The sequence below is a fragment of the Haliaeetus albicilla genome, chromosome 11 (assembly GCF_947461875.1).
Source record: "Haliaeetus albicilla chromosome 11, bHalAlb1.1, whole genome shotgun sequence".
NCBI lineage: Eukaryota > Metazoa > Chordata > Aves > Accipitriformes > Accipitridae > Haliaeetus > Haliaeetus albicilla.
This window is the reverse complement of record NC_091493.1, coordinates 28112553-28139811: the sequence shown is the minus strand read 5'-3', so window position 1 is coordinate 28139811 and position 27259 is coordinate 28112553. Positions and strand designations below refer to the sequence as shown.

General features: G+C 48.4%; 1 protein-coding gene across 3 annotated transcripts; it reads left to right on the top strand.

Moving 5' to 3' along the window:
* Positions 1-1329: 1329 nt before the first annotated feature.
* ITPRIP (inositol 1,4,5-trisphosphate receptor interacting protein) lies at positions 1330-27259 on the top strand. 3 transcript variants are annotated; one of them, XM_069796924.1, is made up of 3 exons: positions 1330-1830; positions 6474-6580; positions 21065-27259. In XM_069796924.1, exon 3 carries the CDS (start codon positions 21078-21080, stop codon positions 22725-22727), a length of 1650 nt encoding a protein of 549 aa, XP_069653025.1. In that variant the 5' UTR covers positions 1330-1830; positions 6474-6580; positions 21065-21077; the 3' UTR covers positions 22728-27259. The 3 variants fall into 3 exon arrangements, with proteins under 3 accessions (XP_069653025.1, XP_069653026.1, XP_009922561.2); XM_069796925.1 differs by lacking the exon at positions 1330-1830 and adding an exon at positions 1918-1999; XM_009924259.2 differs by lacking the exon at positions 1330-1830 and adding an exon at positions 6017-6364.

Here is a 27259-nt window from a genome sequence, read left to right as displayed (position 1 = left end):
GCAATACTCAAACAATGAATCATGTGCCGGAGTTGCCACGATATGTGCTTCTAGCTTTCCCTCCTCTTTCAAACTGCTGAACTGCATCAAAAAACCTAATATAAATCAAATGAATGTCTTGGTTTGACTTTTCCATTTACATGTATCATACTGTTATCATTTTATACCATCTTAGGTGGCACAGAAAGTAGATCCTGAATTGGATGGTGGATATGTAATATAATCTGTTGGGATGTGAGCCTTCCTTTGAAAAATACTCAGGCCTTTTCCCTGTATCCCAGGGAAATTTTGCAGATGAATGTAAATTACAGTCACTGTAACCTGTAGTGATTTGTACCGTTCGGGGGGGGGGGGGGGTGTATACATGGTCAGAATCAGTAATTACTACCTTGTCAGGCTTTATGCAGGTGATATTTAATAGACATTTTCCTTTGGCTTAGGTGATGAATAGCTGTGATCTTGGAGAAGGAGCTGTTTTCTCTCCTGCTGCTGCCGTGAAGTTCCCAGGGGAAATAAATAATGCACCAAGACAGGCTGCGTCCTGCAGCACAGAAGCAGGGAGATTCCAGTACTGCTCTTGCTAGAGATGATCTTCATAGACTATGGCATAATGAGAAAGGAATGTACTAACAACACTCAGGTTGCCAATAAACCTGAATAAACTTGATTCAGACGCTAAGGAAATAATACCCATACATACACATTTACGAACACAAACCTTTTGAATAACAAAATCGTTACTTAATTCAATAAGCACTTCAGGAAATTCAAAGAACGGGCTGACTTAACAGTCCCAGTTATCGCTCACAAGCTAGATGGCTTCAGTGCAAAGTACATTTGCCTGGTGCCCTCTTGATATTGCAAAGTTTTAGTGCAACATAACACACAGTCTTCCACTGCAGCACATGTCCACCACCTGAGCTTAAAAAAAAAAAAATCAAAGCAGCGGTGGTGGAGGACATGCAGCATGCCATACCCAGTGGTAATATAAGACAGTTGTTACAATGCTGTGGGAAGAGGAAGGGTGCAATAAAGGGATCTATAGCTCCCCTAAATCAGATAGACGTTACTATGCTGTCGCTCAGACCTGGTGCCCTTAAGTTTCTTTGTGGAAGTGATAGTTGTTGAGCAAACTTTCTCTGCTAGATCTGTAAGAAGAAGCCCTTTAACTGTAGAATGTGGGCAGTGTTGGAAACCACTTTTTTAAAACCCTTACTGTGGACTTTACCATCAGTTAGGTTAACCCTGCCGTACCTCACCTCCCCCACCCCTGTGAGGAAACTAGTGCCACTTCTCTGCCTCGAAAGGAGGTTGGGCAGGGTCACAGGCCTTTATTCGTGCCAGCTCAGAGCAGGAAAATGGTTCGGCGTCCCTGGGATCCGCTCCAGTGCTTTGATAAGAACTACCAGCGAGGTTACGTGTTTCAGCTGCTTTCCTGACGCTCAGGCACGACCACCAGGAGGTCAGAATACATCCGAGAAGCAAAATGAGCACATTTCCTCTCCGTCCCCCGTGCCCTCGGTACAAAACCATCTGGGAAGCTCATGGGGGAGCCGGGAGGGAGCTCAGAGAGCGAACGGCAGCCTGTCTAGGGCTGGCGGCGGGGGTGGTTTGAAGGAGGAGAGAAACAAAAAAAAAACCAAAGAGAAAAGGAAACCCGCTCCGGCCAGGCTGGGCGGACTCGCCCGCACCTCGCCGAGCGGAGCCGCCGCGCCGCGGGACGCCCCGCCGCCCCGGGGAGCGGCCGCCGCCGCCCCGACAGCCGCCGGTCTGCGCGGACCTCCCGCGGGGAGCGGCGGCCCCGGCGGAGGCCCGGCCCGGCCCGGCCCGGTAAGTCTCGGCCGGGGGACCCTGAGCACACGGCGGGGGGGGGGGGGGGGGTGTCCCGCTTCCCCGCGCGGCCGCCGTGGGAAGGGCTTCGCCAGCGTTTGCCGCGGCCGTTTTGGGGAGCGGAGCCGCGGGACTCGGTGCGGCGGGTGCCGGTGTCTGCCCGCAACAGGTCGCGTTGGCGGGACTTTCCCCCGTTTCTCTGTGCGCAGTAGCTTTTGCGTTCCGCGCTCTCCCCCTGCCTAAGTGGCTCGTCTCGGCGGGAATTCGGGCACCGTGCCGGGTCAGGCCCCCGAGGCAGATTGCCGTGCCCACCAAAGTTTCTGCGGATCTTTCGGCTTTCCTCTCCCAGCAGCCCCGGCAGGAGCCGAAGGCAGGGAGCAGAAGGCAGCCTGCTTTCGGGGGTCCGTCAGCTGCAGGAGGACTGGCTGCAGCCCCCTTCAGGGGAGCACGTGGGGAGCCTCTGCGGGATCGAGTCACGCTGAAAAGAGACCCCACGGCCGCCTCTTTCTGCTGGTGAGGACAGCTCGTGGGGTCCTTAGGCCAGTGATGATCTCCGGCACGTACATGCACCACCGAGCTTTGCTGCGTGTTCAGTATTACGTGGCTTGGGCTTAGCATGTTACAAAACTTCTTTGCCTTTCTTCCGAGACACGGTATGTCTCTCTAAGGACTGCAGAGAGAAACAGCGATGGTTTTCGTGGAGCTGCTGTTCGTGCGTGTGGGCACCTTTTTGAAGATGGCCAGTAGGTATTTGTAGCTCAAATCACAGTCAGGACTGGGATACTGGACGTCATGGGCTGTAAAACTGACACACAGAACCAGAGCCTTAGTGGCCTTTGCATCTTCAGCTTGGCAATCTCCCACTTGAAGCAATTCTCTTGGGACTGCCATATTAAAATCCTTGAGGAAAATACAGCACGTTGCTATTGGTGTCTCTTATGCGGTCAGGCAAGATGAGCACCAGCAGCATCTCTAAGCAAACATTACTATTAACATGTTTTTAATGAGTGCTATAGGCCTAAACCATACCCAGCGCATCTCCTTCAGGCATGAGTGTTTGCAGTGAGCTGCCAGGTAAGCAACACTTCGACAGGAGAGCAGCTGTAGTGTAGTATGGCTTGTTCTGTGAGGTTTTTGAGCTCGGTTTGGTGATGATGGTAATGCTCTTCTGCAGCTCTGACTGAAGTGATTCTGTCTACCTTCATAGGCATCTGCTTTTAAAACCAGTTTTCCTTAATATACGTGAAAGGGGTTCTTTCAATCCTTGAGGAAAAGCAGAGCATGGAAATTAGGAAGGGAAACTTAAAGCGTTCTCTTCAACCTTGTTTTCAGCAGAACAGACGCTTCACACTGCTCCGATGTGGGAAATGCACCTACTAAGTCTGATTGCCACAGATGTGTAGAGAGGTGAATTGATTTGCCAAAGGTCAGAGTGCCAATGTCAGTGCCGGGATCAGTCCCGAGGGCTTTTTGGCTCCTGGCTGGTAGATGATGGGGTTTGGGTTTGGGGTTTTTTTCTGCATTACTTGGATGTGTAGAATGCAGTGATCTCTGTTTGCACCAGTGGAATCTGCAAGGAAGAAGCGACCTGTGCACACCAAAGATGTACCTGTTTATCAAGAGCTCAGGCAGTGGCCCCTCCCCACCTAACTGTCTTCCTCTTTTTGTTGCTTGGAGCATTATGATATACTAAGAATGGCCTTTTTTTTTTTTTTTCTTTTTTTTTTTTTTTCCCCTCTCTCTCCCTGCAAGTCAAACTAAATAGCCCTGGTTGGGGCCTGGGGGATTTGGTTTTCCTGAGTGATTATTTCAGGCTGTCTGATGACTAGGGCCACCAAAGCTGCATGTCCTGCACCCCTTTTGTTTTTTGTTTGTTCTCACCATGGCAATAAGGGCTCCTGTGTACCTCTGCTGCATGGTGGTCTCAGAGGGATGCCAGTGCTTGTGATCCTCCTTATGTGGCAATGAGTAACAGGGGGAGGGAATCTGACCTGTAGAAACCTAACACTGGTGTTTCATGAGCTGATCTAACTAATTTCTGAGTCTGTTTTTAAGCAAAAACTGTATGGCTTTCAAAAGGACAATTTTAGGGTGGCTGTTGTGACTGTCCAACTGCTGACTGTTGTTTCAGTGTCTTGGAGCTTGCCTGCAAATATTTTTTTTTTTTTCCTGATAGCTTAAATTAGTTCCCCCAGTGCAATGGGTACACAGCAAAAGGGGTGGTTTATTTTTCTAGTTGTATTGTTTTCTCCTGATACATTTGCATCCCCTCTAAAACAACTGTCCTGGCAAAATTTAAGCTAAATTCAGCCTCTGTCAACAAGGTGAGCATTAAGAAGCAGTTGTTCTGGGGAGCACTGACAAAGTCTATGAACTCCATGAAGAGTCTGCAGGACTCTCCCTGCTGTCCTGTGCTGTCCCATCCTGCATACTCTGCTCTGCAGAATTGCAATTGCTGTCCATAGCAATGGTGCAATGGAGAAGGGAGCTGAAAAAAAGCTCCTGGCTTGTTCCCTCAGATCCCCTTTAAATTGGGCTGTTGGATGAGCCAGCTCTTTCCCTCCCAAGTGTTATGATAATCCACTTATACTGGGGGGAAAAAGCAAGTTTGCTGCCAGGCAGCATACTTTCCATCAGCACATGTAATTGCTGGGTGGTGGAAAGAGGTAGAGACTCTGGTTTTCAGGCTGGAGGGAAGGAGGGAACGTGGCCAGGGTGTGCGCTGGGTGGCATTGTCATGTGCCTGACCATGAATTCCAGGTTTTGCAGGCATGTGGGCTCAGTTGTATAAGCAAAACCTTCTGCCTGTTCACCCCTCAGTGTGGGCAAGAGAAAGGGAGGCAGGTAGCCAAGCTTCAAGCAGCTTGAGGGATGGAGAGGTGGCCCAGGGGTGCAGCTGCAACAGGGCTTTTTTTTTTTTTTTTTTTTAGCTTGTTTTGATTTCCACGCACGTCTGAGCCATGCAAAATTGGCCGAGCCAACCTTGACCAGCAGTTCAGCAAAACAAACAGGTTTTACTGCCATGACCTAAAGGCCAGACTAGCTGCTGAGCTTCAGGGGTGGATTTGATTTCTGGCGTGAAGAAGTGGCTCTCATGTAGGGCTGACCCACAACAAACACTGTTCTGTGTTGCTCGGACTGCCTCCAAGGGAGCAAGAGGAGGTTTGTGCTAGCATGTGAGGATGCAGCGCAGATGCACCCACTGCTGAGAGGGACCTTCTTCTTGTGACCTTAGACCATCCTCTGAGGTTCAGTCAAGGTCTCTCCAACATCTATACACATATAGTAGAGGGAGACCCTGACTTAACTCTCTCTTTTGAGATTTAAAAATTATTTTAACAAGTGAGAGCATGTAAGTCCTGTAGCAGCAGTTCCTGTACAGCACTTCATAGCTCCTTTCATCCAAGCAGAAGCACCTGCTGTACCTAACTGGCCTTGAGCCACCATGAGACGAGGCATTGCATGCCCTGGGGGCTAACAAACATCCACTGGGATGGTACAGCACAGATCCAGCCCTTTTGGGATTGGGGTGTTCTTGCTCCTGTGCTTGGCAGTCTGTGCTGCTACTGGTAGTGTCACGGCTGTGGTTGAGCAGAGGCACAAGCAGCCCTGCAGCCTGTGAGGCGCTGGGAGGTCAGGGCAGAGCCCATTTACCCAGTCTGGCCTCACAGTTGAAGACTGAAGTGGAGAAGTGAAACTGTACACATGGTCTGGTCTGAGCAGGTACGTGGGAGGAGGGAGGGTTGAGCCATCCCCTCCCCAACGGCTGCCAAAGTGAAGGGGTTCAGGAGAGCAAGGACGCGTCAAGCTAATACTGAGCACTTAAAGGATCCAGCTCCAAAGCCCAGCTCAGCCCACGCTATTCATGATTTCATCAGGCTTTGGATCAAGACGGTCGGAGGGTTTGAAGTGGCGATCGTGGCTGGTAATGAGCATGGTGGATTCCTGTTCCCCAGCCCACTGGTGTGCAGCTGGCTAACGTCTCCCTTGTCAGCCTGCAACCAGCTTGTTGGGCCCATCCTCTCCTCCTTCTGGTTGGAGGACTTTGTTTGCTGTTTCATCTAAAATTTCTTAACTTCTCTCTCCTAAAATATGGTAGTTTATCTTTTGCGGTTCTGTGTTTCACATCTTCCTGTATGCTCTTAGACTTACTTCCTGCCGCTTCTCCTGTGTTTTCTGTTTCTCACATTAGCTCACTAAACCCAGCTCCCCGAGCAAGTATTTCTACCTCGCAAGCTGCTTACAGCAGCTAGATGCCTTTTCTGAGACAAACCAATCCCAGACAAAACTGTCCCAGCCCTTGCACTTACACAGCTGCTAATTTGACCCTAATCCATTTTAAAAGGAGAGGGCTGGTGGGTGAGGATGGAGTCAGAGAAGGGAGCTCCTCGCTTGCTGGTATGTCTGCAAAGCTGACGGACCTGCTGTGTGATTTGCACGCTTTCCCACAGGAGAAGCAGCATTTTAACTCATCCCTGATCACTTCAAAGCTGATTATTTCTGGTCTCTTGAGCTTTTATGATCATTTTATTAGGTAAGGGGGTGAGTTAATCTCTCTTTTAATCAATCCCTAATTTAGATAACTGTATTACATACCTATCTTCTGCCTGAACTTCCTCATTCGTTCTCTTTGTGTTTTGCAGACTTCCTGGCTGTGCTTCAGTTGCGGGTGACTGAATATAGTCTTCTCGGCATCGCGGTGATAGTAGTAATGTGAAGTTTAAAGAGCACCTGCAAAGTCGTGTAGCAGGTAAGTGCTCCGGGGGTCATTCTTCCTTCCAGATTTGATGTGATTTGAAAAAGTTTCTTGATGGGCTCTCATTCGGAGACCTTGAGCCTTACATCAGAAATGCCAGAAGGAAGGTGGTGTGGCTCATATTTTAGTAAACAATCCCAGCAGCGAGGGTCAGACAGCACTTGCAGAGCAAAAGTAGCAATATTGTGAAGGTTTAATTTGGAAATGGATTCAGTTTAGATGATCAGTGTTAAAAGCCTCTCTCTTTTGGCATTCAGCATAAAATTGCTTTTGTCTGACTGCGTGGTACAGTTGGGATCTAGTCAGAGGATGATGGCAGAAGGGAACCAAGCGGTCCAAGTTTTGCTGACAGCAGCACTGCTGCATTTGTTGCTCTGCAGGAGAACTTGCCAGAGATACCTTACCCAGACTGGGAAGGCACTAGATCCCACCTCTTCCAGGTGTTAGAGAGAGAACGAAGGTCTGGAAGTACCTGGACAACCTCCTGATGATCAGGAGTGACAGCAGATGCAGCTGGATTGAAGGGAAGTAGTGGCTTTTACAAGCCAGCAATGTGTAGTTTTCAAGTTTCTGTGAAAACCCCTGAAAAACCCGCTGAAAGCAGAACTGCTGGGTGAAACCCAGGCATCTGGCAGTGCTGCTCTGTGAGCGTGTGACAGGAGGCTCTGCGGGTAGCAGTGGTGGGAAGGGATGAACTGGAGCTGATGGCAGAGGGAGCTGCCAGAGCAGCAGTCCTGGCAGCCACAGTGTCCTGCTACAGCTCTGAGTACTTGTTACTTCATGTACTCCATGTGGTTTATTTATTTATTTTTCCCTTTATTCTGGATCTGCGTCTGTGTTGGGTGGTGTCTGTCCCCTTCTTCCCATCCCAGTCAGTTCAAACGGCTGCTCTGCTCTAGCAAAGCTCAGCTCACATTTCCTGGCATGTTCCTCCGGCCAGCCTGGATCAAAGCTGTGAGAGCTGGCCCATTGCCATCCTCCTGTCTGTAAATGAAGCTCGCTCTCTTTTTACTTTCCCCCCACTGTCTTTCATTATTATCCCTCTTCCAGAGGCAGGTTTTTCTGGCTGATCTAGCACATTATTTATATCAGTGATATTCGCCTCAAGGCAGAGATGCTTTTTCACCATTTACAGGGAAAGCATCTGATCCACCCCACTGCCCTGCATGTGGCTTGGAAAAACCAAGCATGATGTTGGCAAGGGTGAGGACCATTGAGGCCAACTGTTCCAGAATTTAAACCGTGTTAGGCACAGTCTCCGATTCATATGGTTATTTCAGTTGCCTGACAAAGGAAAACGTACTGTTCCTTCACTTTCGAAACCAGGGGGAAGAGCACGTAGAGAAGGTTCTTGCGCCTGAACAGAAAAGAGATATTACTATAAGGCATCAGCTGAGCCACCTGTGTAACCAACTGCATCTTCCTCTGGGTTGTCTCAAGGGATGGTGGGTGCCATCACTTGAAAAGATAGAGTTTGTGGTCAAACTCAAATGAAAACAATGAAAACCAGCTTCAGAGTGCTTTGCTTTCAGTTCTTCCAAATTGCAGAGGATTTGGTGATGCTCAGGGAGCACCTGATGCGGAGTGGGAGCAAACTGTTCCCATGCTGCCTGCGGGGAGGGAAGTAGCTCCCTAAGACAAGATACTGCCTGTATGTGCCAGAATCCCAGCAGGGCTTACAGCTTGCTTTGGAGAAAGCACATGCAGTGATAAGGAGACTTTCCTACAGGTAGAGGTAGTTAAGCAGTAGTCTAGACTGCCTTGGGAGGCAGAGATGGAGATTTGCTGGAAGCTTTTCAGAGCAAAGTAGACAAAGACTTGCCAGAAACCATCCAGGCGCAGTGTAGGCCATGCGTGTAGGCAGAGGGGAGAGACTCTATTGCGTTTTCAGATCTCTTTTTTCACTATTTTTTAATCTCTTGTCGAATGTTAATACATACCAGAGATGGAGCTAAGGAGATGTTCTCAAGCTTAAACTGTGACATTTGATGTTCACAGTATAGTGCTTCCCAGAGGGGCTTGTGTGTGTATCTGCACCCAAAATGCTTAAATCCTAAGCTATTTCCTCCTGGATGTTCAGGTACCTGACTACCACTGGTTTCAGACGAAGTTTGATTTCTAAAGCTCTCTGGAGATTTAGCAACCAAATACCTTGGGACTGTTGGAAATGTGAGAGAAAACACTTGGATTTTCTGCAGCACAGCCACTTCTGCACTGAAGATTGCAACATGTTTGTGATAATTGAAGAAGACCTTTATCTTTTTCTCCCAGGCTAGTAGGGGCAAGAATGAGATAGGTGTCTGTATTTTGGGTAGTTGGAATCCATCAGCTGACCCTCCACTACTGTAACACAGTGACAAAAATTATCTGGCATGCTAAGTGACTTAAGGACATAGAGCTCTACTGCAGTCCTACCTAGCGAGCTGGTGATGCACAGTCTAAGGATCATGGCCATGGTCTTCTGCAGCTAAAGTCAAAAGACAGTCTGAAGGTGCTTGGCTGATGTCCATCCCACCTCCCTGTCGAGCCATAGCTGTTTCATGCTCTTGGAACGAGTGCAGGGTTATGATCTCAAGCTCTGAAGGAGTTACAGGAAGAAATGTCCACTGAAAGGAACGTGTTTGCATCATAAGTCATCCACAACACGTGCTCTCAGCTCAGCCTTGTATTTGCTGCTAGTCCTGGGCACTTTCAGTCTCCCATGCGGAGCTGGAAGCTGTCTTTGCTCATTGCTAAGCTAAGCTCCTTGCCTGCTGCAGGAGAGGGGATTTTTGTGTCTATGAGCAGGGGCCCCACAGCTATGACTCAGAGCTCCCATTACGTTGTAACTTAGACTTTAAGTGTGTGGAGAGGCTGTCCCTTGGCTTTCAAACAAAGATTTCCTTTGTTGTGCTTTATGTTATAAAGGAAGCAAGCGTATGTGTTCACCCCACACATCCCAAATGAAAACCACGTGGCTTCACAGCCTTAACATGTGTGTTTGGTATTTTTGCTACAGCAGTGCATGTTACATTGCTCTTATCCCATTGACTCTTTTCAGAGTTTTTCCTCCCAGCATTCAGTTTACAAACTCTTCAGGGAAAGAAAGACCTTAAAGATGTTTTCTTTTGTTGGTAAGCAGAGGGGACTGACTAAAAGAGCACATGAAAATTATTAAATATGGGTGCATGTGACAATAGGCTGGTCTCTGAATTGCTCCCTCAGGTGAAAATGCCTGAGTTGGTGGCCACGGGTGCTGAAAGGATGAGCTTCATGGAAATATTGTACGGAAGTGGGCAGTTTGTTTTCTTGCTTTTTTCTTCTGATTTTTATTTATTCAAACTCATTTTGAAAAGCAGGGTTAGCCAGCAGTACTTTGCAGCCAACATATTTGTATGCATGCGTGTCTCTTGGCAGTTTTTAGGTTTATGACTAGCGAGCCAAGACTGGGCTTACTGCTTCCCAAAGCATTTGTGGTGTTTCTCCTGTTCTTTTCTAGAGCCACCAGGTAATGAAGTAAGAGGGCCTGATTCTTCCTGCAGATGCTGGCATGCAATGTGGAGTGCCTCTGCTTAGATCAGAGAGTCATCCTAGTGAGAGTCAAGGAAATGAACGGGGCGTTGCAGTAAAAGTGCTCTTTCTTGCTCTCTCCTCCTTCCACACCCTCTACCCATCCCTGCAGGGGCTTTCACAGTCTTTTTTTTTTGTTGTTGTTGGTTGTTTTTTTTACTTTATTTAAAGACCTATATTGTGTTTTATAAAAGAGCTGGGATTTCAGGCAATGGGATAAAGCATTGCTTTTCATTTCTGTGGTGACATTTTGGCTACAATAGACAGCTTTTAAATACTGTTCCTCCCCAACTGTTTGAATACAAACAGCTGTAACTAGTTAGCAAAACAATAGTCCAATATCACACAAACTTCCAATCCCATCCAGTGTTTTTGAGTCCTGTTTAAGCAGATACTTGGGTCAAAACATGTCCTGACATAGGAGTGTGACTTTGTCACTAAGTCAAGACTGTGATGGAGTAGAAGATCTCAGATCAACCAAATTACCAGCCTGCAATGACAATTTCTTTTTGCTGTGTTTTTGTTCAGCGTCTCAGTGTGGAAGTGTCTGGCAACTACTGTGCTTTCTACTGTCTGTAATGTATAAGTGCTCATTGTTACATGACTGAAACGGGACTTCATAGTTTCACATGTAAAACATAATCATTCTACGAGTCACGTCTGAGCTGTGCCAATATCCACATGTGCTCTTCTTAAATGTGCTGGAGTGGTGTATCCCTGCTGGGAAATCAACTTTCTACTAATGTTTCCACCAAACCTTTTAGTACCAAAGCATTCATTTCAATGGATGTACGATATACAGTTAAGTTGGATGCGTAGCGATGTAGGGCATATGCTTACCTTAGGATGAGGAGAGTCAGAGTAACCACTGCCTGATTTAACAACACTGGTGTGATTTTTCTCCACCTTGTTGAGAATTAAGTGGGGAAAAGGAAGGCAGATTTAAACAACCATCTTGGCAATTGAACCCGTTTTGTATTCTCACCACCTTTCCCTGGGGTGACTGCTAGATTGGATCAATGAGCCATGGCTGCCTGCATGTGCAAGGGGAGGTTGTGTGGCTGAGAGGGTGACAGCCAGAGTGGGTCCCAGCATGAGCACCAGCTAGAGGCCAGAGAGCGTGTGTGCAGTGATATTGCTCCATACATTGTGGTTGACTCTGTCAGGCTTTTGGTAAAGCAGCAGGGGGTTTGTGTCCATCTGTGCTGATGAAAGATTATGCAAGGGAACAACCAGCTATTGCCTGGGCTCCCATCACATTGGGTTTGAGGGGGAGGGAGCTGGTGAGGTTGGTAAACCAACCTTTTTTTTTTTTTTTTCCCCCCTTGGGGTGTGTGTCTTTTTTCCTTCTAAAAAAAAAAACCAACCTCAAAAAAACACCACACACAAAAGTTAGGTCTACTCCAATTGTTTTCCTTACAATTAGCAGACAAAAATTATTTGGCCTAAAAAAGCCAAGCTGTTCCTGGCTGGGATCCTACCACAACAGCTCAGTACGTGGGTGGGACCCACATGCACACTTCCTACCTTTCCCCTCCTGCCTCCCTTGCAGGCAGCACTATGTTCCAATTTGTAAAACCCCTTCTCGGCTGTAGCAGGGGGAACCTGAGGCACTGCACAGACTGCCCACGCGCTGCTTGCTGACAAGAGCTGAGCTGGCTTGTACAGTCAAAAAGCAAAAAAACACATGCAGACAACAGGCAGGATGCTGAGTAACAAGCTCCTCACACTGTTAGCTTTATCTTCTGGTCTCCATGGGCATCCCCTCTTGGGTCCAGCCTTACAGTGAGTAAACAGTGAGTGCTTTGGGGGCATGACATGGTTCTGCATTTATTTAATAGTTATTGCAGCCATCTTTGGTGGCTGCTGGCTTCTGGGGCAAGAAGAGGAGGCCAGAATCATGTTTTGGTTAGTGGCGTGATGCCTGTATGCACTGAAAAATAGTAACTTGGAAACAACCAGATAAATCCCGCACTTGCTGATAAAACTGAAAATCTTTGGGTTTTGGAAAAGAGCCCCAGAAGGCAAATAACTCCTTCTGAGCCAAAAAAAAAAAAAAATCTTTGTACCGTCTAGGCTTTGGGGGAAGAGGGGCCATGGGATTTTATGGCAACGTCTTACAAATGCATCCGTGTGCAGCGAAAACTGAGGCAGGAGGGGAGGACCTCTCAACATCTTGAGTGCTACTGCAAGGAGAATAGAAACAATTTGTCCTACTTTTACCCACAGTGGTTACTGGAAAGTTAGGGGTTCAAACTGCAGCAAGGGAGAGTTAATGAAGCATTAGAAAAAGCTTCCTGATGGCAAAGGTAGAGTGAATGACTGGAAGACATGAGAGAGGCTCCCTGTCCTTCCCAGGGCAAGTCAAGCACTCCTCTGCTTGGAGAGATGCTGGCAAAATCACTCCTCACTTGGACTTGGGGCTGCCCGGTAGCATCTGTCTCCAGAGCAATGTCAGTGCCGCTCACATGCTTATGCACTCCAAATTTGCCTGTCCGTGGGAAGGGAGAGCTACCTAGTCCTGTACACAGGATGAGCATCAGCATTTCCTTGGAAATACCTGATCTGGTGACCCTGGGAGGAAAATATTGCTTCCGAAAGTCCACAGCAGACCTGTCGGGCAGGATGTCCGACTCGGGCTGCGCGACTGACCCCGTTGGCACTGCAGCAGGCCCGGGACAGGATGTCCATGGATGTTACGAAAGGCTAACGCGTTCTCAATCCAACGGCAAAACAATAGTTATCAGGCAAGTGGCCTTATCCAACTGCTGTCCTGTGGCCAAGCAGCTGATCTGGGGTGGGGCTTCCAGGCGTGTTTTGGAAGGCAGTTGCTCTGCCATACCTGTCTTTTGTAGTCCTGAGCATGCCAGCTGGCTTGTTCTGGTTTTAAACATGGTTGTGGTACCAGTCTCAACATCCAGGCCTCTGTACCTCATGCGTTGGTGCATTTGGTCCTTTCCAGAGCCCAATCCCACCAGTCTGTGCTGAGCCAACTGCGACTGTGCTGGCAACTGGAATTTGGTACTTTGTAGCACTAATTTAATGCTCAGAAAGACATGTCAGAGCATGAGTTATAGCTGCTGTGGCTGGTGCTGTTCTGTCCCAGCCAGCAGCTCATCACACCAACAACCTGCACGCAAGCTTAATTCATAGGGGTGAGAGAACAGCACAAGTTGGTGCCGCTCAGGCTCTGTATTGCATTTTGTGTCTCCTAATTTTCCTGGCTGGGCTGTGTGTGCTGCAGCTGACTGTGTGCTCAAGAGATGGGAGAGCAGGAACCTCTCCTGTCTGCCCCATGCTGCATGATCTCTGGGTGGGCTGTGCTGGGTGCTGTCACAGCTGATGGTGGAGCAGGAGGTGTGGGGTCTTCTTGGCTCTGTATGGGTCTGGGGACATGTTCTCACTGCAGCAGTGGGGTCTTTGACCTGGAGGGTAGAAATCCTGAGGATCCTCATCTGAGCATCTGGGCTCTTGCTGCCTGTGCCAGGTGAAAGCTAGGCAGGGTCATGTGCCAATGCATATGCAGTGGGGTGGGAAGGGTAGACTGGTGCAATAAACCTTTAGTCACCCCGGGGTGTGTTTCAGTACGTGGGCTCTGAGTGTTTGCCTTGGCTATGAGGGCCCTCCAGCCCTCCCGAGGGTCCAGCACCTCACCAGCCCCACCTGATGCCACAGCCCCACCTTGCTGACTCAGGTGAACATGGAAACTTGTTTTGAGATGCAGTACTTTAGTATGATGTCTCCTAGGAGCTGGCTTAGCTGGCAGCGTCCGTCATACCGGGGTGCTGGATAACGCACAGGCCCCAACAAATGTGGTGCTGACCTGGGAGGAAACCTCACTTGCTTCTGGTCTGAAATTCCTCACCAAAATGGGACTCTTCCCCTGCCCACCCCAGAAAATGCTGCTTCAGTAAAAATGGTCTCAAAAACAAGACAGGTTTGAGTGAAGTCCTGCCAAAACCAATTCCTCAAGTCCTGTGAAGGCTGTGGTCAAACCTGGAGAGCAGAGCATTGACCTAAAGCAGCCAAGTGATGAGGGCAGCAACCTCAGGGGCTCGGAAGGAGACCAAAACTTAGGTTACTGTCACTCCCTCCTGAATTTAGAGGAGAGCCTTCAACAGAAGTTTCTGTCATCCCAAGTAAGTGATCAGACTATAAGGGCATAGACATGTGCTCTGTATTTTAAATATGTGCATGTAAAATTAAAACCTGAAAATTTTCTCATTCTTCTCAGTGCAAAAGAGGCAAAATTTGAACAATAAATCCCCAGCAACTAATGGCAGAGACCAGTCTGATATCTTCACCAGGGTATTGCTCTCTCTAGTGGTACCTTCGTCTTTTTCCGTGAACACCCATTCAGCCTGTGTGTCTATTCCTGAGCTTTACATGTAGCAGCTGGACGGAAAACTGCCCTCACCATCTGTCCTGAGCCAGCAAAGGCCTTTCGACTGCCCTGTAAATGTTGATGGGGAGATGGTGGAAAAACAGCAGCATGGTATGGGATTGACTAAATAAAGTGCATCTTTCCAAGTTTTTGGCAGGAACAATAATACTGACATGCATCTCTGCAATTCCCATTTCTCTTTCACTGTGCCTGTTTCTTACAATTCAGAGCTTGTAGTCCCCAGTAAGAGGAAACGTCATTTCTTTCTGCTGCAGCCGGGCATACCTCTGAATACCTGCAGAGGTGGCAACAGTATTGCAAATTGGAAAAGGGCACAGTGCATCACCAAGGGCTTTCAGCAAACTTTTTGTCTTGACTAGGTCTTCATAAATGCAGCAGAAGCATTTTCAGACTGTACACTCAAAGGCCAAAAGGCAGTTTGTTTTCTGTTACAGCAAGGGGAGGAGTTGTGAAGCTCCCAGAAGCTCAGCCGTGAGGGACTATAGCTGGGCTGGGCCTGAAACCCCTGGGCTTGAGAGTCACATCTTCCCAGTAAGAAAGTCCCAAGTGCAGGTTAGTGGCTCTTTTGGGCTATTAATCTCTCCAGTCAAAACATGCAGTAGAGTCCTTTCCAGACCTCAAGGACCTTCCCAAAAAGAGTCTCAGAAGTTGTATTTGTTCCCATGAAAGTTCTGGTTTCAAAACTTGGCAGCTTTCAATGAAAAAAGCTCCCAACCAGCTATAGTTTCTATCATCTCTTCGAATTGCCTCTTTTCTTGCAGCCTACCAAAGCAAAACACAATGTGGCAGCCACCTATTCACTGCCTTTTGTGTCAGCCAAATCGCAGGAAGCAATCAAGTGTGTCGTAAATGATGTCTTGGCATATTCCAGTGCACTACTGAACTGCATTCAGTGGCTTGACTTGGGTTTTTCTAATTTAAGAATCAAAGCTTCAGCTCACTCCTATCTGCTTTATTGCTGAACACCAGCCAGAGTGTGTTTTGCTTCCCATGATTCAAAATTTAAGGGAATAAAAAGGTGGAAAAAATGTAGCTGTATGAGGAACTCCTGAGGAAAGAAAGAGACTGTTAATGAAAGGGAAATATTCTCCTGTGTCTTCAAAGATGGAAGGTTATCTGGGCTCAGAGCACATGAGCAGCCTACAGAGGCAAGTTGCAAGCTGCCATTTAAATCTCTTTCTTTTCCTTTGCCAGACTGAGCAGGAGGCAAGGGGGTCTGAAGCTGCTGTGGAAGAGGGTGTGAGGAAGACTTGGGGACTTCAGAAGTTGAGCACATTTTAGCTGGAAGGGACAGGATGTTGTTATGGCTTTAAGCATCATCGTCTCTATGAAGGACTTTGCTGCTCATGCAGGGAAATCCCCTATGGCAGGGTGGCTGGTGGGAAGGGGTAGAGCACACTCTGCCACAGAGCAGTGGCTGTCCCAAGTTGGCCCACAGGAACACCAGATGAGCTCTGTGATGCTCCCAGGTGAGGAGGAGGTCTTCAAGATAGAAGCTGAAGGTAGAGCCGAGCTCTGCCCCCATGCCACATAAAACACCACTAAGCAAATCTGCTTGCACTAGTGTGTACTGCAAGCACTATTCATTTTCAGGGCTGACTGCAGTCAGGAAACAGTACGATGGCTATTTTTATATTGTCTTGCAGTAGTCTCTGAAGGTGATTTTCCTTCAAGGCTACTTGTGCAGGGACCCGGGTAGCACAGGTGATGCAGATAGCTACTGCAGAGATGCAGGCACAGCAAGTGCTGGTTTGCAGAGTTCGGCACCACTTTTTCAGCTTAGGGGGCTGCATTTGTGCTGGTGAGAAGCTGCAACTCTGCCTTTGCACCAGTGCCAAGGGGCTGAGCACGGCTGGCAAGTCAGGTCTCACCTGAGGGACCATTTTCAGAGCTCCAGCCCATTTCCTCGCCAGCCTTTGGCGTGGCTGGTGCTGCCCAAATGTGGCAAAGGAGAAGAGTCTTTTCCAGTGGCAGTTTTGGGGCAAGCCTCCCTGGTCATACTCACCCCTTGTTTTTTATGACGTGCATACGAGAGGATTTCAGCCAGATCTCAAAGTGCCCATGCAGAGGATGCTCTCCAGCCATCACTTGACCTCAGGCTAGCCACCGCCTGGCTGTGTGAAGGCTTTACGTGCCTGTGAGCTTCATGTGCTGCTTCCCTTTCCTTGCAACACACTACCTGTAACCATGCTCCAGGTGAGTGGGTGAACCAAACATTACTGAATTGTGCAGCGAAGAGCTTTCATATCAGCTAGTGTGAAAGCTGGCCTCCTTCTGCGTGTGCTTCATGGCACCAACCTGAACTGCATGATAGCAGTGTCATCTTTGCCCTTCCCCTCTTGGGGGTCCCCGCATCATCCAGGACCTGCTGTGGGGCTGATTGGGATCCTCCAGCCAGGGAGGCTGCTTCAGGCTTGAAAGGATGAGGCCTAACTTGCCTGGGAGCTGAGGGTGGAGAGCTGCAGGTGCTGTTGGTGAAGCCTTTGAACATACCAAGTACTGCAGGATGCAGCTGATCGTTGTTTCTAATTGGCAGCGGAGTGATCAGCTGCTTTTATCTCTCTGAGCCCTCGCTCCCCAGCTGGAGAGTAGGATGATGCCTGCCGCCTCACTTCCCAGGGTTGTTCAGAGCGGTCATTAACCTTAAAATCACTGAAGCACCCAGTCACTGAAGCAGTGAGTGCCACAGAAAAGCCCAGAAGGAAACTAATCCTGGTGCCAGAAGCAGGTTTGAACAAGCGGCATCACATGCTGGGCAGCGAGCAGAGACAGACCGTTGCATCAAGGCGGTGGGGCTCCCCATACCTGCTTGCCCCCAGCCCTCCTGCCCTCCCTGAGCAGCTTTCCTCTGTCTCGCTGCTCCTTTCCCTGCTTTGTGCCCACGGGAGCACAAGAGGTGGGGTCTCTGCTCCCTCGCTCAGGGGATGCCCTGGCCCGGGGAACAGGGCGAGGGCAGGCTCGGCTGCTCGTGGAGGTGGCCTGCCTGCGATGCGGCGAGGACCACGGACCTTCCCTCAGGGGGTCTTTGGAGCCCTGGGACTGCCGCAAGAGATGTAAGCCTATTACCAAGTCTGGACGTTGTCTATGCTTTGAATGGGAAAAAACTGGCAGGGCCAGAAATTTGGAAAAGGTTGAAGATTGCTTTGGGAACTTGCTGTTTAAAAACTCATGAATACTTTTTTTTCTACCCCAATACTTGAAATGTTGCTAAATTTGATGCGTAGATGAAACGATGTTTCTGTTCCTTAGTCTCCAGCTTGGAAACATTAGGACTCTCTCCCTCTTCCCCACACAAAAGCTGTCTCAGCCGGAGCAGGCATAAATATTTTTATCAGACTTAAATTGCTTGGGCTGAAGTTAAAAGTGAAGGAAAAGAGCGGCCTTTGTTATGACGAAGGCTGGACTGCCCTAGCAGGCAAGTGCTACTGGTTTCACCTGTATTATTTAGTCTTTCCATATTAGCCAGGAAAGCTGCGTCTGATGAGATGTGGGAACACTCTGCCCATACCAGCCTTGCTGCTGTCAAGGCCAGACTCCACTGACCGTGGTCACTGAGCGTTGTTAACCTTAAGCCTTAACTGAGGTTAATGTTTGGCTTCATTTTCTGGTGTGAATAGCAACAGTAGCAAAAGGGCAGTTTTGAGCAGGAGAACTTCCTCTGTTCAGGCCAAACCCAGACATACCTCTTGCAAATTCATGTGACCTGAAATTATGTCACTTCCAGTTTTCATCCTGACTGTCTTCCAGAGGTTGATGCCTGTACAGTTTGCTGGGGGAAGAGGTTGTGTGCATGCTTCCTAAGCCACTCCTGCAAAATCAGCTGGGGTAGCCTAGATTGTCAGTGTGACCCAGAATGAATTCAGCAGAGCCGGCCAGTGGTGGACTTGGGGATGTCTGGCCTAACCCCTTCTGCTAGCAGAGCTTTGAGGCAGGTAGCCTCTGGAAGTGGTGTGCCCATGGGCAGCTGGGCACAGGAGAGTCTTGAAGGGCACGAGAAGATCTTAAGGAAGCTGACTTCTTTCAGCCTTATGCATCTAAGAAGTAATCTGGTAACAGTAAAACATTTCATCTGCAGGAACAGAGGTCTAGCAGGGGAGAGCAGCAATGTCATCCTGGTCAAGACTCCAAGAGGAGGCACCTGGCCCCTGGCCATGTTATTTTTAAGCTTGGAAAGCACATGTGGTCTGCAAGAGCATAGCACTAAGGAAAGGAACTCGCCAGCACTTCCTGCCCTGCCCCGGCAAACTGATAAAGCAAGCCCTTTGCAACGCAGGGCGACCCCAGTTTGTTTTTAAAATGTGGCCAGGCATGGAGCTCACAGAATAACTGGAACACCCAGCTTTGGGCATTAATTCAGCTTAATTCATTGCCTGATGAATTAGAGTTAATATAAATGTAAAAAGGACAAGAAAGGCCTGCAGACCATCTCCAGAGCAATGTCTGCGTAAGGGCATTCATCTATGCATGTACATGGGATCTAAAAAAAGGGTAGTTAGTAAATGTTACACAGGGAGGGGCACATAGCGTTATCCTGAGCACCGTGTGAATTTTCTTGCTGCTTGCACAATGCATCTCAATCCTGTTCCCTTCTCTTGTTATTCCAGTCCCAGCCCTCTTGTAAGCAAAGATAATTGCATGCTGAAGGATACAGTTCCCATGTAGAGTAAGCGCTCACATTGAGGAAATCTAGGTTCCCGCAATCGAAAGCCAGCAGTTTGTTGTGCAGTAATGGTAACAAGGCCCACTGGGATGAATCTATCTTTATTGCATGCCCTGTGGAGGCATAAATGAAATTGCCAGAGATGTTCTCCCCCTTGCCTAGACGCTTGGGCAGCAGGGTTGCTGTGGCACCAAAACATGCTGGGTTCAGGCCAGGAGGGAGCTATTGCAGGGGGAAGGAATTGCAACCCTCAGCACACATGGTACCCCACCACCTCTTGGCTCTGTGAAACAGCCTCATTCCCACAGCAGGATGAATTGGTTTGTTAAGAATGAAATTCCTATTTCTGGTCTGACTGATTAGGTATTTTATGGATAGACTTTATTCTGAAACAGAAACCCTTCTGTCTCAAACACACTTTTGAGGCATTAAAGGGGCTGCGTTAAAATGTCCCAGCTGGAAGAAGAAATACCCCTCCTTGTCATCTTGTCCTTCTGATCTCCCTGTGCTAGGACTGTGGGGTGATGTTGCTAGAAAGTGGGACTGGTGAGCTTGCCACGTCTCAGCAGTGGGTGACAACCTCAGATTGTCCTGCCCTGAGCAGGCGCTTGGGATCTTGACAGCGATGCTGGGCCTCCAGAAACAGAAATGCCACCTGGGAGGAAACAGCCCAGGCTTTAGCCTGAGCACCCTCTGGCCCAGACCTCTGGGAGGCCTCGTCAGGGCCAGGCGGATGCCCCAGCAATGAGACTGTGTTCCGGAAAGCTGGGAATTAAATTCTTTCATCATGAGCCCCATGGCATGGAAAGCTTTATTAAGTGTGAGGTCTGAGCAGCAGAGCCAGTAACCACACAAAACACCATAGCAGTCTCAGTCGTGCCAAGGGCCTGTGCAAGGGGTGGCACACGGAACTGCTGCTGGGACACAGCTGCCTGTGGCAAGCGCCGCGACACCGAGACCCGGGGAGTCTCTCAGCCACGCTGGGGTCACTTCAGATAGGGGCGAGCTGGCTGCAAGCACAGCTGTGAAGGGGGTGCTTGGGGGAGATGGCTCAGATCAAAGCCATGGTGTTTACTAATGCCTTCCACAGATTAACAGTGAAGTAAGCACCAAAAATAAACACCCCGATGCTTTTAAAAACACTGGGGTGAAGGAAACCCTTTCTGGTTTAGCAGTCTTTGTGGCTCTACCCTTTTTCCGGGGACCACAGTCATGAGGCATCCTGGGGGCTGGGAGGATTTACCACAGCCTGATCCTGATGGAGCTGAAAGGCAGGAAGAGCTTTGCCTGTAGTGCCTGTGTAGAAGCACAAAACTGTGCAGGCTTGTTCCCACCCAGGTGCACATACTAGCACTGGCAGTGAATATTGCCCTGATCTAAGCTGGCTGTGTGGGTCCCCAGACACACTTTATGTGGAAGGTGGTCAGGACAGCCCTGCCTATGCCATGGCCACGTCTCCAACATTAGCCTTATGTTGAGGGAAAGCAGCGCTCATCTCCCGTCCTGCTTTTTTACACCTGGGGAGGTCCTGCCTGCTTCTTTTCCATTCAGTTCCAGGGAACTTTAAAGGAGAGAGGAAGGACATGCCCTCCCACAGTGCCCCAACAGCGTCACAGGGCATTGATGGTAGCAAGTGTCTTCTTCACAGTTCTGTTCTTCGACGTTAATTTGATAAGAGGAGACTTTCACCCTCACCATCTGCTGATAAAGGGAAACTCGGTTGATGCACTTAGGAGCTTCTAGACTCTTTTCAGGGCTAGAAAGTATACCAAAGCTTTTATTCAAGCAGGGACTTACTTTCATTTTTCTCCTTGAGGGAATATACTCTGAATTGTGGGTCATTCTGCCTTTCTTTCTTTTCCAGGGAAGAAACTGCCATGCCTGTGGGAATCTTCCGGGTATGCCTAGTGGTGATTACAGCTATTGTCAACCACCCGCTCCTCTTCCCTAAAGAGAATGGCACTGTCCCCGAGAACACGGAAGAAATCATCCGAAAGATGAAGGAGCGGGAGGAGAGCCTTCGGCTGGAGAAGTTGCGCTTGGAGCAGGAAATTGCACACCAGGAAGCCACGCAGAAGACTCTGGAAAAGGCTGCAGAGGTGGTGGAGGAAAGCAAAGAGGAAAAGGTCCGATGGGATACGTGGACTGCCCTTTCCATGGTCATCTTCCTGCTGATCGAGCTCTGGAGGCAGGATTTCCAGGAAGGGATTTGGCAGGACACAGGAGGGGAAGAGGATGACATGGCTGTCCTGGGGAAAGTGTTTAAAGGTGTGGCCTTCCCTGACAAGGCCGTCTTGGCCAGCTTCTATGAGAAGCGCATCCTGGGTACCACCGGAGACATGGCCAGGATGCGGGAGATGGTGGAAGGCTTTGCAGATGACCTGTTGGAAGCCTTGAGGAGTGTTTGTAACCGGGACGCTGACATGGAAGTGGAGGACTGCATGGGTGTGGGGAGCATGTATGAGAACTGGAGAGTGCGTAAACCTTTTGTCTGTGATCTGATAGTGCCTTTTGCGCCCCCAGAGCCATACTGTTTTCGGTCCCAGACCTGGTGCTCTGGTGACTCTTTTCCCCCAGATGAACAAGGTTATGGCACTATCAAGGTATGTAGGGCAGATGAGGATGTGACGGGTTGCATCTGTGACAAGACTAAACTAGGGGAAGATATGCTGTGCCTCCTCCACAGCCAAGCCAATACTACCAGGCCCAGCAGTGAGATGGAAGACCTCCTGTGCTTCAAAAATACTCAATATCTGGATGCTGATCAAGTCATGAAGTGGTTCCAGATTGCAGTCACCAAGGCCTGGAACAGAATCTCCCACAAGTATGAATTTGACCTCTCCTTCAGCCTCCTGGACTCCCCAGGAGCCCTGAAGATAAAATTTAGGTCAGGGAAATCGATTGCCTTCAACCTCACCCCTGTGGTGCAGTACGAGAACTCCGATGTTTACTTCATCTCTCATTTCCCTCGGAGTGGCCTGGCAGCAGACCTCCCCTCCAGCACTCACTGGTTTCTCACCTTCGCAGTGTATGAGAGGAGGTTCATCCAGCTGGTCTCCAAAATGCTGCCTGCTAATGCCTGCCATGTCAGCTGCCTTCAGATCCTCTCCTTCCTTCATGGGAAGCAATGCAGCCTCACAGGTCCAAGCGGGCTTACCAACTACCACCTGAAGACAGTAATGCTGCATCTTCTGCAGGCACGTCCCAGTCAGGACTGGGCCCCAGAGAAGTTGGAGGCCCGTCTACAGGACATGCTGAAATTCCTGGAGAAATGTTTGCATGAGAAGAAACTCTACCACTTCTTCATTGGCAATAGGAAGGTACCAGCAGAGCTGGGCTTCCCCATCATATTCCAGAGGGCTGAGCCTCTCAACCTTTTTCGTCCCTTTGTGCTACACAGGGATGTTTACAGGAAGACAGTGGACACATTCCACGAGATGCTCAGGAACATGTCTGCACTGATAAATGAGTACACAGTGCACATTCCCCTTGCACACACCAATGGGATCCATAAGGAATCCCTTTAACCAAAGCCAGCAGGAAGACACTTGTTCCTCTAAGCACAAGTCCAGAGTGCAGCTTTCTGAAGCCTCCTGGAGACAACTGACTTTGCCAGTACAGCTTATTGTCTGCAGCTGAACCAGTCCTGGGCCATGGTTTCTGCAGTAAGGGAGAGGGGATGGGAGGAGGATAGGGAGAAACTGGAACAAGTGGTATAAAAGTAAGTTTCTGCTCCACTGGTGTGCTGGCTGGGTTTTATGCAGCTAAGAATATATTTTTCTATTGTGCCTCAGTCATGCTACAGTGGTGGTGAGCAACAAATACGACTAATTTATTCAAATGCCTGCAATGCAAACAGTGGTGGTGGCCAAATACTTAATTTCCTTTGGAAGGGGGAGATAAGAAAAGGGTGGAGGAATCAGAGACAGGATCTTGGGATTGCAGGAGCCTGTCTGCTTGCAGACAGCAGGAGCTCTGCGACTGATGGGAAGCACAACATAAGACTCAGTGCTGATGTGGGGAGAAGGGTCATGCACAAGATATGGACTGGATGTTGATCCTTAAATCAACCACAGCTCTTTAATCAAAAGGGAACTGTAGTTATAAAAAAAAGCCTTCTTGATAGGACTTGCAGCAGTAGTTTAAATGGCTTGTCCTGTCCTTCAAAAAATACCCCTGCACATTTCTTCTCCCTGGGGAGGATGTAGCAGAGCAGGCAGCAGGGTCTGTGTCTTCAGACCATTTCATTAGAGTCTTCCATTTTCTTCATGGTAACATGGCTAGCAGGTTATATTCCTGGCCATTTTCCATGGATAAATGGATAGAAACCTTTTTTTTTACCTTAGATAAAGGAGAGGAACCATTATTGGGTTCTGGCGTTTTGGCTTATTTGTTTGTTTTCCTTACCTCAGGGCAGCAAGGCTGAGAACAGCCAAGAGAGAAAGGACTGCTACAGGCTTTGCTTTAATAAAAGAAGCAGTTCTCTAAAATTATCCTGTAATGAAGCCAATCTCAGCAGTCTGGTAGCAGGAGGGAACAATCACCCTCCAAATGAGAGTGTGGTTTTAATGAGGCCAAGACCAGCAGGATGGCTCTGAGTTAGGAGGAGGGTATGGAAGAGGTGCACACGTAGCAGAGCTTGGCAACACTGTCTCTGCAGCTGCCTTGTGGTCTGTGTCCCATCCCTTCTGCTCCCATACCCAGGCAAAAGCTACCTGTTTGCCTCCATGCAGGGTGTCCTCAGTCCTTTTAAAGACTGCTGCTCTGATGAGAGTCTGAGGAGCTGCTGCTAGTAGACTGTAATTTGCTGAGCTGGGAGTGCGATGGGGAAATGACAGCTTCTGCAGGCTTTTAAGCCAGGGGAGAATCTTGAGCCATGTGCTAAAAACCCCAATGCAGAAATGGAGGTGCCTGAACTCCCTCAGGAAGCAGCACGTTAGCGCTGAGCCAGTGGGCTGCCCAGCCCTGCTGAGGTGGCCTTGCTGGAGGAGAGGGCTCAGTAGCTCCTCACTCGCCTTCGTGTGCTTTGTACAGGATCCAAGCCAGGGCCTCAGTGCAGATCTGCCTTGTGCTGGTCCCAGAGGCCTGGCCTCCAGTGGTAAGGGGCATTTCCTACCATTTTCTTACACTAGGCTTTCCTGCAATGTTTTACACTAGGGCTTCTCTGAAACCTGTTTACAAGAGGGTGGTGGTTCTGGGTGGTGAGAGCCATCAGGGATGATATTGCCATGACTCCACAGGTATCTTTTTATCAGTCCTCTCTATCAATCACATGCATCAGAGCAAAGATTTAATCCTGTATCACTACTAGGGACAGCATATAGCGTGAGGCTTATTATCCAGCCTGTTGATAAGCAAACTTTCCATAGACGTGTCCTCTGCCTTTTCCTAGTAAAAACCATTTCACCACCTCCTTCATGTCTGCTCTTGTCTGTCCCTCCACCAGTGAGGGACATTTCATGCACAAAGGCAGAGAAAGCTGTAACTCCAGTTTTCACACCTGGTTTATAAGAAAGTGCAAGTGGGGACAGGGAACTCTGCTCAAATTGCTGCTCCCCTTGGCTTTTATCATCACAGCTATAGGGTGGTTAAGAAATATTTCTCAGCAGAAAGTAAGGGGTAGGAAGCAAAAAGGGAGAAAAGAGGCTGGTGGGTAGTGCCAGTAGGAAAGAGTCATGGATCATCAGTGCTTGCTTCAGCACCCTTGGCGATGCGTGCCTGGGAGACTGCCAGGGCTGGCAGAGCAACAGGGCAGGACTAATTGCTAACGCCAAGGACTGCTGTAAGCCCCTGGCTTTCATTAGCACAACCAAGCAAGCCTTCCCCAGTAAGAAAGAGGCCAGGAGCAATCTCGGAGAACATGGCGAGCAGGTAGTGACAAGCAGAGGTACAGGGAGAGCGGGTGAATACTGGAGCCTGGAGGCTACATTGGAAGCTGTGTAAGTTGTTTGCAAACCCAAGCAATTTGACATTTTTGCCTGCCCAGGTTTACTGCACAGTGCCTGTAGTAGATCCAGCTTTGCATGGGCTGCTGGCAGGCAGGTCATGCTGAAGCAGTTGTGGTCAGATCTTCTAAATGTGTTCCCTGCCTAGCCAGCGAGAAATAAAAATTTCTCTGCCACTTCCTGTCAGGAGTCTAAATTTAGCCCGTCGAAAGAACAGAAACAATTTTGTGACCCAGGTCTCTCAGGAAATGACATTCAGGGTTGAAAAATAACTTTTATATAAAGTTGAGCAGGGGGAGGATGAGAAGAAAAGGCTGTTGAACAGAATAAGGTAACTCCCCTGTTAAAATGGCAGAACAGAGCTTTGTAACACCAGTCCTACAGGCTTGTAAACATGCCTAAACTCATCTTTACACAGCTCCGAGCACTGCTGCTCAGACTCAAAGGGAACCTAAACTGATAAGTAGATTGAATCTTTTGTTCTTCATTTTCTGTATTTGTGTGCCTGTTCTCTCTTAAGCCCAAACTGACCCTGAAGTGTTCCCATGGGGTTTAGCTGAACCCAAGCTGGAGCTGAACCAAGGAATTTATGGATTTGCTTCCCCTGAAAGCAAATTGCTTGGCTTAATTTTCCTACATGCAATATGCTCATTTTGCCCTGAGCACCTTTTAAGAGGTCTGTTCTGTGCATTTAGGCTGTGAGGGAGCCCACTCATACCTATCCAGGGGGAGAAGTGCTCTGTGATTATAAGCTGTGCTCCAGTAAGCCTCAGGGCAGAGATCTTCTTTGTAAGCCGTATAGCAGTATATATACATGTCCCATCTGAGAAGATGTGGGTACACAGCATTTCTCTGGATCAGACCTCTGCAGTGGTACAAGGAGGCCATGATGTGAAGCACATTCCTTGGACTGCCTTGTCTCTCCTGTATTAAATCTTTTCCCACCAAGTACTAGCCCTATCAATAAAAGGCCACACTCACATTTCATAAAAAAGGTTTATAAGACAGTTCAGCTCCATGAGCTGTCAGCCAGTAAAAATGTCCTAAGACGTTTTAGGGCTGCCCATGTTTAGTTCTGCCTTGATTGAAGTCTGGCTGGGCATTCATAGGAAGCAGCTTTAAAGGGTGGGGATGGAAGTGGGCGTTTGTGGCTTAAAGTGAATAACATTCTTTTGAAACCAAACAGCGTATGACACATGAGTAACAAACACACAACATCTCTTTGGTAATTCCTGTATCTCTCTGAGAGATCCTAAGGAAGGGTAAACTGCCTGTCCCAGACCCCTTTCTTGTGTCTCAGGGCTGTTCTTGCTATTTGCTAACCAGGTGAATTAAACAGATGAACTCCTATTGCCTTCTGCCAGTTTCCAGCCACTCCCTCCACCCTCAACTTGTGGTTTTAATATTTTATTATAGGCTCTGTCAAAGCAATGGGATTAGTGATGGCTTGATAGCAGCCACTGATCTACTACATAGCCTCAGGAGCCATTTGCCTTTAGGAAATGTCTTGGTCTAAGATTATTATTGTTCAGGTGCCGAATGTCTTCTAAGGGGAGCTCTTGGTAGTTCACTCTTTAGTATGTGGCAACCATAGAATATGGTTTCTCTCTCTCCGAGTTGCTCTGTACACAGGTCTTACGGGCGTATAAAGATGTATTTCAGCAAAGAGATCCAAAATTTTATCCAGTGTTCAAGCAGCAGGATTTGGTGCTTGTTCACCAAACATTTTTAATGCAAAGCCTTTGCAATGTTTTCTCTGTGGTGAAGAAATGAGAATTAACCACCTCTAACAGCTTGGCTGCTGGTCATTGAGGGCTTAGTTCTCACAGGATCCTACATAGTAAATAGCTTTATTTATTACTTGTCTTTTTTTTAGGACTGGGGGCGTGTGTGTAATATGTTAGCTCAGAAGTAAAACTGCAGTATGAAGATCAATCTATCTTGTCAATGCTGAAATGGGCAATAACACCAAAACTCTCCAAAGTAAGGTCTTCCTTGATTGACAATGCTGTACTCAAACCGCTGCTTTTATAGCAGGACACTGTTGAATTTGTATAGATCTTCTCATTCAGCTTTATTTATAATAAAGGAAGTCTTGTGCAAAATCTAAAGAA